The 13,180-nt window shown below is 43.8% G+C and overlaps 1 protein-coding gene across 1 annotated transcript; it reads left to right on the top strand.

Moving 5' to 3' along the window:
* Positions 1-3,456: 3,456 nt before the first annotated feature.
* LOC135545309 (inward rectifier potassium channel 13-like) lies at positions 3,457-8,793 on the top strand. Its single transcript, XM_064972929.1, has 4 exons — positions 3,457-3,722; positions 7,116-7,371; positions 7,632-7,968; positions 8,218-8,793. Exons 2-4 carry the CDS (start codon positions 7,174-7,176, stop codon positions 8,790-8,792), a joined length of 1,110 nt encoding a protein of 369 aa, XP_064829001.1. The 5' UTR covers positions 3,457-3,722; positions 7,116-7,173; the 3' UTR covers position 8,793.
* The last annotated feature ends 4,387 nt before the right edge of the window (positions 8,794-13,180 follow it).

Genomic DNA, 13,180 nt, shown 5'->3' with positions numbered 1-13,180 from the left:
CAACGACAGAACTAAGCCAACCTCATTCAGGAACCTTGTCAGTTCCCTCACCGTATACTTTGACCCCTCTGCTTGTCAGCTCCAGACCCAATGAAGAGGAGTCTGAAAAATAGGCCTCCGCATCATCCTCCTCCTCAGACTGACTTTCCTCCTCCTCATCTCCATCTACATCCTGACCACCTGCCCTTCCTCTCTGGTCAGGAACTCACCCCCAGCACCGGGCAAAGGTTCCTTGGAGACTTTGACCACACCAGCCTCTCCCCTCCCACCTCCTTTCTTCTACCCCTTTTTCCTTTCTGCTTGACACCCTCTGTCACGCCCTGGTCTTAGTATTTTGTGTTTTCTTGATTTATTTGGTCAGGCCAGGGTGTGACATGGGTTTTGGTATGTGGTGTGTTTTTGTCTTGGGTTTTTTTCACAGGTATTGGGATTGTAGCTTCGTGGGGTTTTCAAGCTTAGTCTATGGCTGTCTGAAGTGGTTCTCAATCAGAGGCAGGTGTTTATCGTTGTCTCTGATTGGGAACCATATTTAGGCAGCCATTTTCTTTGAGTGTGTCGTGGGTGATTGTCCTTGTTTACGTCTTGTGTTAGTTTGCACCAGTTTAGGCTGTTTCGGTTTTCACGTTACGTTTATTGTTTTGTATTGATTCGTGTTTCCTTTGTTTTTCATTAAACATGAATCTCAATAGCCACGCCACATTTTGGTCCGACTCTCCTTCACATGAAGAAAGCCGTTACACCCTCCTCCTCCCCCCAGTCTCTTACACTTCCCAACTATACTCTCCCCATCCACTAGCATAACCTGACCAGGCCCAGCCTCATCTACACCACCATCCATAGCATGACTAGACCTAGCCTCATCTACACCCCCATCCATAGCATGACTATGCCCAGCCTCATCTACACCACCATCCATAGCATGACTAGGCCCAGCCTCATCTACACCACCATCCATAGCATGACTAGGCCCAGCCTCATCTACACCACCATCCATAGCATGACTAGACCCAGCATCATCTACACCACCATCCATAGCCTGACTAGACCCAGCCTCATCTACACCACCATCCATAGCATAACTAGACCCAGCCTCATCTACACCACCATCCATAGCATGACTATGCCCAGTCTCAGCTATGCCACCATCTCTAGCCTAACTAGGCTCAGCCTCATGTACACCAACATCACTGGCATGACTAGGCCCAGCCTCTGCTGCCTGCGTCTCATTGCCCCCCTGCACGTTGACCTCAATTTCCCCCACTGACCCCTGTACCCTCACCTTGTCTACGGCCTTTATGTGGTCACGCAAAGCTTTTATGCCCCAAATCCCCACACTCAAAACACCGTAGACTATCTGTGATGACAAACCCTGCATAGAGCCCCTCCCCATGCCTCACTTTAAAATGAACATTTAGCTGTTGCTCATTGTTATTCAGAAACATGAACACTTGCTTGCGGTGCGAAACAACGTGCTTAACAGCATCTGCTAGCAAACTTACTGAAATTACTCATCTCTTTCCTGATTTGATCATCCGTAATGAACAGAGGCAAATTTGCAACTACCACCCTGGTTGAAGGGGTAGAATGAGGTGAAATTGGCACCAACACACCCCTCGTAAATATTCCACATACCAATTAGGATCTTCAAATACTTGAATCAGTTATAGAACCCATTGCCCTTCATGGTTGTAAGCTGTGGGATCCGCTCACCAAACCAAGAATTCACAAAATGAGACTGCATCCATAATTCTGAAAAAATATCCTCTGTGTACAACGTAAAACACCAAATAATGCCTGCAGATCAGAATTAGGCAGTTACCCGCTATTTATCAAAATCCAGAAAGAGACGTTCAACTCTACAACCACCTAAAAGGAAGCGATTTCCAAACCTTCCATAACAAAGCCATCAACTACAGAGAGATTAACCTGGAGAAGAGTCCCCTAAGCAAGCTGGTTCATAGGCTCTGTTCACAAACACAAACAGACCCCACAGAGCCCCAGGACACCAACACAATTAGACCCAACCAAATCATGAGAATACAAAAAGATAATTATGCTTGACCCTACCACTGTGACTGACCCAAACTTTGACAACGTACAGCTTTGACTATGTACCAACTCAGTGAGCATAGCCTTGCTATTGAGAAAGGCCGCCGTAGGCAGACCTGGCTCTCAAGAGTAGACAGGCTATGTGCACACTGCCCATAAAATGAGGTGGAAACTGAGCTGGACTTCCTAACCTCCTGCCCAATGTATGAACATATTAGAGACACATATTTCCCTCAGATTACACAGATCCACAAAGAATTTGAAAAGAAACCAAATTTTGATAAACTCCCATATCTACTGGGTGAAATACCAGTGTGCCGTCACAGCAGCAAGATTTGTGACATAGGGTCACAAGAAAAGGGCAACCAGTGAAGAACAAACACCATTATAAATACAACTCATATTTATGTGTATTTATTTTCCCTTTTGTACTTTAACTATGTGCACATCGTTACAACACTGTATATAGACAAAATATGACATTTGAAATGTCTTTATTATTTTGGAACTTCTAGGAGTGTAATGTTTACTGTTCATTTTTGTTTATTTCACTTTTGTTTATTATCTACTTCACTTGCTTTGGCAATGTAAACATATGTTTCCCATGCAATAAAGCCCCTGAGAGAGAGAGAGAGAGAGAGAGAGAGAGAGAGAGAGAGAGAGAGAGAGAGAGAGAGAGAGAGAGAGAGAGAGAGGGGGGGAGAGAGTTCACACAAGAGAATTACATCAGATAGGACAGCAGAATTACACCAGATAGGACAGATTGACCCTAGCTCCGAGCACATAGACTATTGCAGCATAGATACTGGAGGCTGAGACAGGGAGGTTCGGGGGACACTATGACTCCGTCCGACGATACCCCTGGACAAGGCCAACCAGGCAAGATATAGCCCCACCCATTTTGCCAAGTCTCTTTCTTTGAACTTTGAACTTCTGCAACATTTCAACCTTTAGCAACAGAAAGACTTTATTAAAGAGTGAGGGTAGATAGTAATGTGAAGGTAGATTTTGCAATGGAACAATCAATCCTTCTCTCCCTCTCTCTCTCTCTCCACCCCCTCCCTCTCTTTCTCTTTCCCTCTCTTTCTCTTTCTCTTTCGCTTTCTCTCTCTCTCTCTCTCTCTCGCTCTCTCTCTCTCCCTCTCTCTCTCTCTCTCTCACACACACACACACACACACACACGCACACACACAAAGACACCCTGTTGTCACACTCCCCCTCCAGAGCCTCTCTCTCATCATCATTCCTATACTAATTTACTCCTACCAACCACAGGACTCAGAGGAGCTACAACTGGCTCTGTCAATGAACTGTGACAAGGTGTTGTTCTTTGGGTTATTCTCCTCCCTCTCTCGCCTTCCGGGAACACTAATTGGCCACATGCAGAGTAATGTGACCAATCGAATCATCCTCGGCAGAGAGCCGGAGCTGCAGATCGGAAGAGCAGAGCGTTGGGCTCAGTCCGGCTCCCACGCCGAAGAGTTCCTGGGGTGACACTATCTTTTCCTTCCATTACCTCGGGAATACCACGGGATTTACCCCCCATCTTCTCATCCCACGGATTTGGTGGTTTTCCCGCCCCTGGCCTCGCCTCCTGCCCGCCCTCGGATCAGCGCTCGGGTGAAAAGGGCACCATCAGACGGGTGATCGCTGGCCCTGGTGCTATACTACGGTGAGTAACCTTATGGATAGACTGGGAGTCAGACGACCCAGACCACTGAGAGGAAGAGAGAGAGGGTGATACGAGACTGTGTGTGAGAGAGACAAAGAGACAGGGAGAGAGACACAGCGGCCGAGAGAGAGACAGACATCGATAGTGATTGAGAGAGAGGGAGATGGAGACAGAGAGACAGAGAGGGAGACAGACAGGGAGACAGAGAGGGAGACATAGACAGACAGAGAGGGAGACAGAGAGAGAAAGAGTGAGAGAGAGAGAGACATTGGTAGAGAGACAGAGTGAGCGACAGGGAGAGACAGAAAGAGAGACAGACAGAGAGACAAAGAGAGAGACAGACAGACAGAGAGGGATACAGAGAGAGTCAGACAGCGAGACAGAGAGTGACACAGCGTTAGAGACAGAGAGGGAGACAGAGAGATGAGACTATGGTGCATCACAACAGAAAAAGCTGTCAAATCTGTCCCCAAAAAGTTAGATTTCAAATTCAAATTGCAAGATTGAGTTTGTGCAACGTTATTGAACAATGTGCAAGAAATTGACCAGCCGCATCACCCATGCCAGCAAAACTTAACCAAGACTGTGTCTACTGTCAATCATGTACATGTAAATGAATACATAAACACAGCTTGTACCCTTGGAGACCCTAGACTGAAGAAGTCAAATAACAGGTCAACTTTTTCCAGCTTGAAGTAACAAAATGGGTGTTTCTTTTCATTTTTAACACGTTAGATATAGGCCTAAGTAGGACAAAGGGAGGTCAACTTGCACAACCTGTCTTACTCTGTTTCATAACTACAGAGAAAGCATTTACAGGATGTATCTATAATATAACTGAGTCTATAACTGTTTAGCTCCAGGTGGTTATCAGGTTCTCCCCTCTTGTACTCATTGGATCTCTATGGGGATGGGGGTAAAGCTGGACATTAGAGGGAGACCCTGTTAACCATCTGGAGCTAAACATTTATAGACTCAGTTACATTATAGATAAATCCTGTAAATGCTTTATCTGTGGTTATGAAACAGAGGTGGACAGGTTGTAATATTAAACTTCAACATATGTAAGATGCGGTAATCAACACCAGTGGAGGCTAGTGGAGGGATAAATCAGAGGACAAGTAAAACAGCCTCCTCCTACATATACCTGTACCCCCTTAAACTTTGGCACCGAAGACAAACACTCAATAACATGCTGGTAATGTGTTATCTACAATTAACGTATCTGTTGGAAAATGGCAAACTCTCCTGCATCGCACTTCGCAGTGATAGAGGGCCCTCTGATGATTGTATCATTGTTGGCTAAACTAAGCTATAGCTTAGGGAGCAATGTAGCCAAGCTATCTCCAACCAACAACCCCAAACAACAACCTCAAACTATCCCAGCAGCCACTGAGCCTCCTCATCCATCCACAGAGAGAGCCCACAGAAAGAGTGCTGTTGTTAGCATCATCTAATAGCCGCCACTATCTCACACACATACTGAGGAGAAAATGGCCGCCAGGCCTAACAGACTGTGGGGGACATTGGCGATTTTTAACCACTGTGTGTGTGTGTTTTTGCCTCCCCTGCCCGCCGCATGCCCCTCATGTGACGGTCTCTCTGATGGCCTCTCTCAAGCTGGCATCCCCCCACCTCAGGACAATGAAGCACTTCTTACTGCACTAACACATAGCCATGCTTACCCATTACCCTATATTGTTTCTGTAATAACAGTCCCATGCTTGGCCTAGAGAACAGAAGTGGTAGCTAGCAGCAAGCCGCTGCAGCCTGACTTGTTAGCCCGTGCCAGTGATTATTTCTGACCAGTGGTGTAAAGTACTTGAAAGTACCACTTAAGTCATTTTTTTCTATCTGTACTTAACTATTTATATTTTTGACTACTTTTACTTTTACTTCACTACATTCCAAAAGAAAATGATGTACATTTTACTCCATACATTTTCCCTGACACCCAAAAGTACTCATTACATTTTGAATGCTGAGCAGGACAGGAAAATGGTCTAATTCACTCACTTATTAAGAGAGCATCCCTGGTCATCCCTACTGCCTCTGATCTGGAAGACTCACTAAACACACATGCTTCATTTATAAATGATTGGAGCCCCTGGCTTTCCCTGCTTTGCTTTATATAAGGAATTGGAAAATATTATATTTTAGCAATTACATTTACTTTTGACAGTTAAGTACATTTAAAACCAAATACTTTAAGACTTTTACTCAAGTATTATTTTACTGGGTGATATTCACTTTTACTTGAGTCTTTTTCTATGAAGGTATCTTTACTTTTACTCAAGTATGACAAATGAGTACTTTTTCCACCAGTGGTACTAACTGTAACAAATCTGTAATTTAATTAGCCAACATAAGTGCCTCAATAATGCCCAATTCAAATGTTGATGAATAAAACCCCTTAGAAACATAGAGTTACTCCAGTGAGATTCCCACGACTTTGTGACTGTCCTCGTGTGTAGTCAAGCCTCAGGGCTCATTTTTACTACCGAGTGTAATCGTATGTGTCTAATACACAGAAAAGAACAACAACACCGTTTCCCAGCTGATTTTCTACTTCGTTAGCTGTACAAACATTGCACAGCTTTTGACAATTACATTTATTGAAGTGTGTTTGATTCAACAGAATAACTTTGTTAGCTGTATATTCCATTTATACTTACAGACAGTATATGGTGCACAATTTACAGGCTAAAGTTATAAACAGGAGCCATTTGTAGCCATGCATCCCTATAAGTCCTTCTGGTCCATGATGTGAGTTAGATACAGCACTTAAAATAATTGTTTGTAAAATATATGTGCAATGTTTTCTCAGCTCATCTCTTGAAGCTAGCAAATACTGTACATACACAATGCAAACAAGAGACTTCATGGGTTCATAAAAATAAAAAAAATTAATCTCACAGAATGACATATATTTTCATATATACCTCAAACATCATCACACTGTAAAAACGTCCCATCATATAGTCTACAGTCAGTACATGAGGAGGGTGTATGTTATTTATCACAGTGATCATCCATAAAGCATTCTAACATGTTGCTGAACAAGACTGGAGAACAGATGGGAGAGAGAAGTCCCAGTCTGGTACTGTAGTGATTGTTACTGAGTCTGTTCCTCCAAGATTAAACTCACCACATTCCTGCTCTGCATGTCGCTGTGTTCCACTGACAGATGCCCCACTGAGCACATCTCTAATCACCTGCAACAACATTCTAGACGTTTCTGGAAGTTTCTGTCTCTCTCTGTCTGTCCCCCTATGTACATAACTAACTACATAACAATGTCAAAGTGGATTTGTAAAGTCAAAGTTGTCCATGTTTACAAAGTTATAATAAACGGTCTACTATGATTCTTGGCATGATTGTCCTTGTTTCCAGATACCTTCATCCTGACCTGCCCACTCGCCTGCCCTCGACCCCTCACCTCCCTGTAACCATGACGACCAAAACAACCAATGTCCTGGATGGGAACAAGGTCTCCTCCCCTCTCCTGTTGTCCACATCATCCCCGTCCTACCTGTCTTGCCAGCGCCTAGTGACCAAGGACGGTCACTGCGCCCTGCGGTCCTCCCCTCCCTCCCCTGGCCTGTGGCCCTCCTGGGCATCTGCCTCTGCCTGGCTGCTAGCCCTACAGGTAAAATAAATGAGTTGACACACACACAATAGTTGAAGAGGTGCTGCTGACTAAACGGAAAAGTAAACTTAACATAAAAGGTTACACACAGACACTCTATGGGACAGTTTTGCAGACATAGATTAAGACTAGCCTTGAATTTAAACTCTCAATTTAGAATATCCATTGAACTTGATTATAAGACCAGGATCAGGCTTTATCTCTGTCTGGGAAACCAGCAATAATTGAATGGGCATATATACCCTGGCTCTCCCCTGCAGGACCTGTGGGGGGCAGTGGTGTGCCTGCGCTGGCGCTGGGTCCTATTGGCCTTCTGCACCTCCTTTGTGGCCCACTGGCTGCTGTTCGCCTGCCTGTGGTACCTACTGGCCCACCTCAATGGAGACCTGGCGGTGGAGGACCACGACGCTCCTCCAGAGGGACACGTAGTGTGTGTCAAATACATCACCAGCTTTACCGCAGCCTTCTCCTTCTCCCTGGAGACCCAGCTGACCATAGGGTACGGCACCATGTTCCCCAGTGGGGACTGTCCCAGTGCTATAGCCCTGCTGGCAGTTCAGATGCTGCTGGGGCTCATGCTGGAAGCTTTCATCACAGGTACTTTCTAATGGAGAGGAGCACTTCTCTTTCTCAGGTTGTTGTTGTCCGGTTCAATGCTGAGGGCACAGCTGTTTGGTGTTCTTCATCTTGCATTTTTTTTTCTTATTCTATTATTTTAATTTCTTGTTAATACTCAATCTTTGTCTCACCTGGGTCTCTAGAGATAAAAAAAGCAACACAACATACATATTTCTGAGGAAAACTACTGATATCTACATTTTCTCTCTCTCCCTCCCCCACTCTCAGGTGCGTTTGTGGCTAAGATCGCCCGTCCCCAGAAGCGTGCGGGGGCCATTCAGTTCAGCCCCCAGGCGGTGGTAGGTCAGCACCAGGGCCAGCCCTGCCTCATGTTCCGGGCCACCAACCTTCTGCGTCGCCCCCTGGTGGACGTGGAGGTCAGTGCCGTGCTGTACGAACAGAGAGACGACCAAGTCCTGCACCAGACCAACCTGGACTTCCAGCTGGACCGGTTGGGCCCCCGCCCCTGCCCATTCTTCATCTTCCCCCTCACCTTCTACCACGTCCTGGACCGCCACAGCGCCCTTTACCCGGCCCTGCGTGAGGGTAGCGCCAGCCATTTTGAGCTAGTGGTGTTTCTCTCCGCCTCCCAGGAGGGCACGGGCGACGCCTGCCAGAAGAGGACGTCCTACCTACGCCAGGAGATCCAGTTTGAGCGGCGCTTTGTACCCGCTGTGGGGTTGGACAAGCAAGGCAGGTACCAGGTGAGCAGTCAGCACTTTGGCATTGCCCACTGCAATGAGCCTCTGGACAAGGAGTGTGTGGTGCAAATCAACGGGGATGGGAGTGACAGGATGGAGTAAGGGTGGGGAAGGAGGAGGGTGGAAGGGAAGGATGGGCAGGAAGAAAGGGAGAATGAGGTATGGGAGAAGAAGAAGAGGGTAATAGGTGAGAGGAGTAAGGGACAGAGAGCAATGTGGGATGGGTGGGTTCCGGGGTTTAGAATATCTATATATATATAGTACCAGTCAAAAGGCTTGGCACACTTACTCATTCAAGGGGTTTTCTTTATTTGTACTATTTTCTATATTGTAGAATAATAGTGAAGATATCAAAACTATGAAATAACACATATGGAATCAAGTTGTAATCAAAAAAGTGTTAAAAAATCCAAATATATTTTATATTTGAGATTCTTCAAAGTAGCCACCCTTTGCCTTGATGACAGCTTTGAACAGTCTTGGCAAAGAGAAATGACAGTGCATCATTACTTTAAGACAAGTCAATCTGAAAATATCAAGAACTGTGAAGGTTTCATCAAGTGCAGTCGCAAAAACCATCAAGCGCTATGATGAAACTGGCTCTCATGAGGACCGCCACAGGAAAGGAAGACCCAGAGTTACCTCTGCTGCAGAGAATACGTTCATTAGAGTTAACAGCCTCAGAAATTGCAGCACAAATAAATTCTTCACAGAGTTCAAGTAACAGACACATCTCCAGATCAACTGTTGAGAGGAGACTGCGTGAATCAGGCCTACATGGTCGAATTGCTGCAAAGAAACCACTACTAAAGGACACCAATAATAAGAAGAGACTTGCTTGGGCCAAGAAATACGTTCAATGGACATTAGACCGGTGGAAATCTGTCCAAATTTCAGATTTTTGGTTCCAACCACCGTGTCTTTGTGAGATGCAGGTGAATGGATGATCTCCGCATGTGAGGTGTGATGGTGGTTTGCTGGTGACAGTGTCTGAGATTCATTTAGAATTCAAGGCACACTTAACTAGCATGGCCACTGCAGCATTCTGCAGCGATACGCCATCCCATCTTGCGCTTAGTGGGACTATCATTTGTTTTTCAACAGGACAATTACCCAACACACCTCCAGCCTGTGTAAAGGATATTTGACTAAGAAGGAGAGTGATGGAGTGGTGCATCAGATGACCTGCCTTCCACAATCACCCAACCTCAACCCAATTGAGATGGTTTGGGATGAGTTGGACAGCAGACTGAAGGAAAAGCAGCCAACAAAGTGCTCAGCCTGTATGGGAACGCCTTCAAGACCGTCTGAAAAGCATTCCAAGTGAAGCTGGTTGAGAGAATGCCAAGAATGTGAAAAGCTGTCATCAATGCAAAGGGTGGGTACTTTAATAATAATTTAAAATATAAAATATATTTTGATTTGTTTTAAACACCTTTTTGGTGACAACATGATCCATATGTGTTATTTCATGGTTTTGAGTTCTTCCCTATTGTTCTACAATGTAGAAATGTGTAAGAAATTAAGAAAAACCCTTCAATGGGTAGGTGTGTCCAAACTTTTAATTGGTACTGTATAGTAACACAGGGATAGAGATAGGGGCGGAAAATTGTGGGTTAGGGGGAAAATGGGAGGGACAGGTTTCTATGGCTCTGCTACCTGGTTAAGTAACCATCCATATCAAAGGGCATTTATCCAGTTGATTGAAGATCACTAAATTGTAGAGCATGTTCTAGTTACCTGTGATCTCTAGAACCAACAGGCACATTCACTGCCATGAAGGATGATATTCCACAATCAATAACACCGTGCTGCTATGGACTCTGGCTGCATTTACAGAGGCAGCCCAAATCTGATATTTTGTCCAATTATTGGCAAAAGAGCTTATCTGATTGGACAAAAATCCCAACTTGTGATAAAATATATATATATAGTTTGGACACACCTACACATTCAATGGTATTTCTTTATTTTTACCATTTTCTACATTGTAAAATAATAGTGAAAATATTTTATTTTAGATTTGAGTGTGCAAAGCTTTCATCAAGGCAAAGGGAGGCAACTTTGAAGAATCTCAAATGTAAAATGTATTTTGATTTGTTTAACACTTTTTTGGTTACTACAGGATTCGAAATGTGTTATTTCATAGTTTTGATGTCTTCACTATTATTCTACAATGTAGAATTCAAACCCTTGAATGAGTAAGTGTGTCCAATCCTTTGACTGGTACAGTATATATATATCAGATTTTGACTGTCTGTGTAAACACAGCCTCTGTAGTCTAGAGGAGCCTACTTTGAAAGGTGACAACTCAATGTCTTCAATCATTTTAAACTGAGGTATATAATATTGAACTGTCAGAAATTTCAGTCATGCATTAGAAAATATCAGTTGATTTAACTGAAAATGTATTAGATTACTGCCTTAAATGTTTATAAAACGTCTTCACTGAAATCAGTGTGCCTATTTACACCAAATATTAGCCAAAGATTAAATGTAATAATTTGTTATACATTGATTACACATGTTCAATATGTAAAATGCTATGACTTTAGATTGAGCACTTTAGTGATAGGTTAAAGGTTTGGAGAACGATGTCAGTAGATCATCTTTACGTTTTCCCTTTGAATTTATGTGAAGACGAACATCACTATTACATCATGCATGTATGCATGAGTCAACAGCAAAACACAAAGATTAAAAAGAAAATGGAAATAATGTTATGGGAAGCCCTGATTTTCAGAGATAAAATCTTATTGTAACATAATACATGTTCCAATGGCTTGTACAGTGTACATTACATGAAATAAAATAATATTTTCTGAACAATTCAAATGGAGAAACATTACTTGTTCATACTTTCTCATACTTCATTTCACAGGTTCTCTCACAATAACACAATGTTATATACATGTTGAATGTGGATGGCAATTGGCTACAAAATGTAATGCTGTATGACTGTGGTATTACAGCTGGGTGTGTACGGTACGACACCAAGTCAGCCTCGCTACCATGCTGCCTCCTGTTAGTACAGTGCATTCGGGAAGTATTCAGACCCCTTGACTTTTTCCAAATGTTCTTGCATTACAGCTTTATTCTAAAAAGGATTGAATAAAACATACTCCATCTACACACAATACCCCATAATGGCAAAGTGAAAACAGGTTTTTCTAAACGTTTGCACACTTATTTAAAAAAACAGAAATACCTGATTTACATAAGTATTCAGACACTTTGCTATGAGACTCGAAAATGAACTTATGACCATCCTTGAGATGTTTCTAAAACTTTGTCGGAGTCCACCTGTGGTAAATTCAATTGATTGGACATGATTTGTAAAAGGCCTGTCTATATAAGGTCCCACAGTTGACAGTGCATGTCAGAACAAAAACAAGCCACGAGGTCAAAGGAATTGTAGGTAGAGCCCCGAGACAGAATTGTGTTGAGGCACAGATCTGGGGAAGGGTACCAAAACATTTCGGTAGCATGGAAGATCCCCAAGAACACAGTGGCCTCCATCCTTCTTAAATGGGAAGAATGTTTGGAACCACCAATACTCTTCCTGGAGCTGGCCGCCCGGCCAAACTGAGCAATCTGGGGAGAAGGGCCTTGGTCAGGGAGGTGACCAAGAACCTGATGGTCACTCTAACAGAGCTCCAGAGTTCCTCTGTGGAGATGGGAGAACCTTCCAGAATGACAACCTTCTCTGCAGCACTCCACCAATTAGGCCTTTATGGGAAAGTAGTCAGATGGAACTTCTCAGCTAAAGGCACATGCCAGCCCACTTGGAGTTTGCCAAAAGGCTCCTAAAGGACACTCAGACCATGAGAAACACATTTTCTGGTCTGATGAAACCAAGATTGAACAATTTGGAGGAAACCGGGCATTATCCCGACAGAGTGACGGTGGTGGTGGCAGCATCATGCTGTGGGGATGTTTTTCAGCGGCAGGGACTGGGAGACCAGTCAGAGATGAGGGAAAGATGAACGGAGCAAATTACAGAGAGATCCTTGATGAAAACCTGCTCAGTATATCAGACTGGGGACAAATGTTCACCTTCCAACAGGACAACGAACCTAAGCACACAGTCAAGACAACGCAGGAGTGGCTTCGGGACAATTCTCTGAATGTCCTTGAGTGACCCAGGCAGAGCTCGGACTTGAAACCGATCAAACATCTCTGGAGAGACCTGAAAATAGCTGTGCAGCGACGCTCCCCATCCAACCTGACAGAGCTTGAGAGGATCTGCAGAGAGCAATGGGAGACTCTCCAAATACAGGTGTGCCAAGCTTGTAGTGTCATATTCAAGATGACCCAAGGCTGTAATCACTGCCAAATGTGCTTCAACAAAGTACTGAGTAAAAGGACTGAATACTTAAGTAAATGTGATATTTCAGTTTGTTTTTTTATTCTAAATTTCCAAAAATGTCTAAAAAAAACAGTTTTTAGTTTGTCATTGTGGAGTACAGTGTAGATCGATTAAATTCTAA

This window comes from Oncorhynchus masou, chromosome 9 (genome assembly GCF_036934945.1).
Source record: "Oncorhynchus masou masou isolate Uvic2021 chromosome 9, UVic_Omas_1.1, whole genome shotgun sequence".
In the NCBI taxonomy this organism is placed as follows: Eukaryota; Metazoa; Chordata; class Actinopteri; order Salmoniformes; family Salmonidae; genus Oncorhynchus; species Oncorhynchus masou.
The sequence above is the reverse complement of the archived record's forward strand: the minus strand, read 5'-3'. Positions and strand labels throughout refer to the sequence as shown.

Bases quoted from the DNA above. Each gene is read 5' to 3' on its own strand.
- LOC135545309 (XM_064972929.1), top strand. From the start codon at position 7,174: ATGACGACCAAAACAACCAATGTCCTGGATGGGAACAAGGTCTCCTCC. The intron at 7,372-7,631 runs GTAAAATAAATG...TCTCCCCTGCAG, and splicing joins CCTGGCTGCTAGCCCTACAG to GACCTGTGGGGGGCAGTGGT. The intron at 7,969-8,217 runs GTACTTTCTAAT...CCCCACTCTCAG, and splicing joins GCTGGAAGCTTTCATCACAG to GTGCGTTTGTGGCTAAGATC.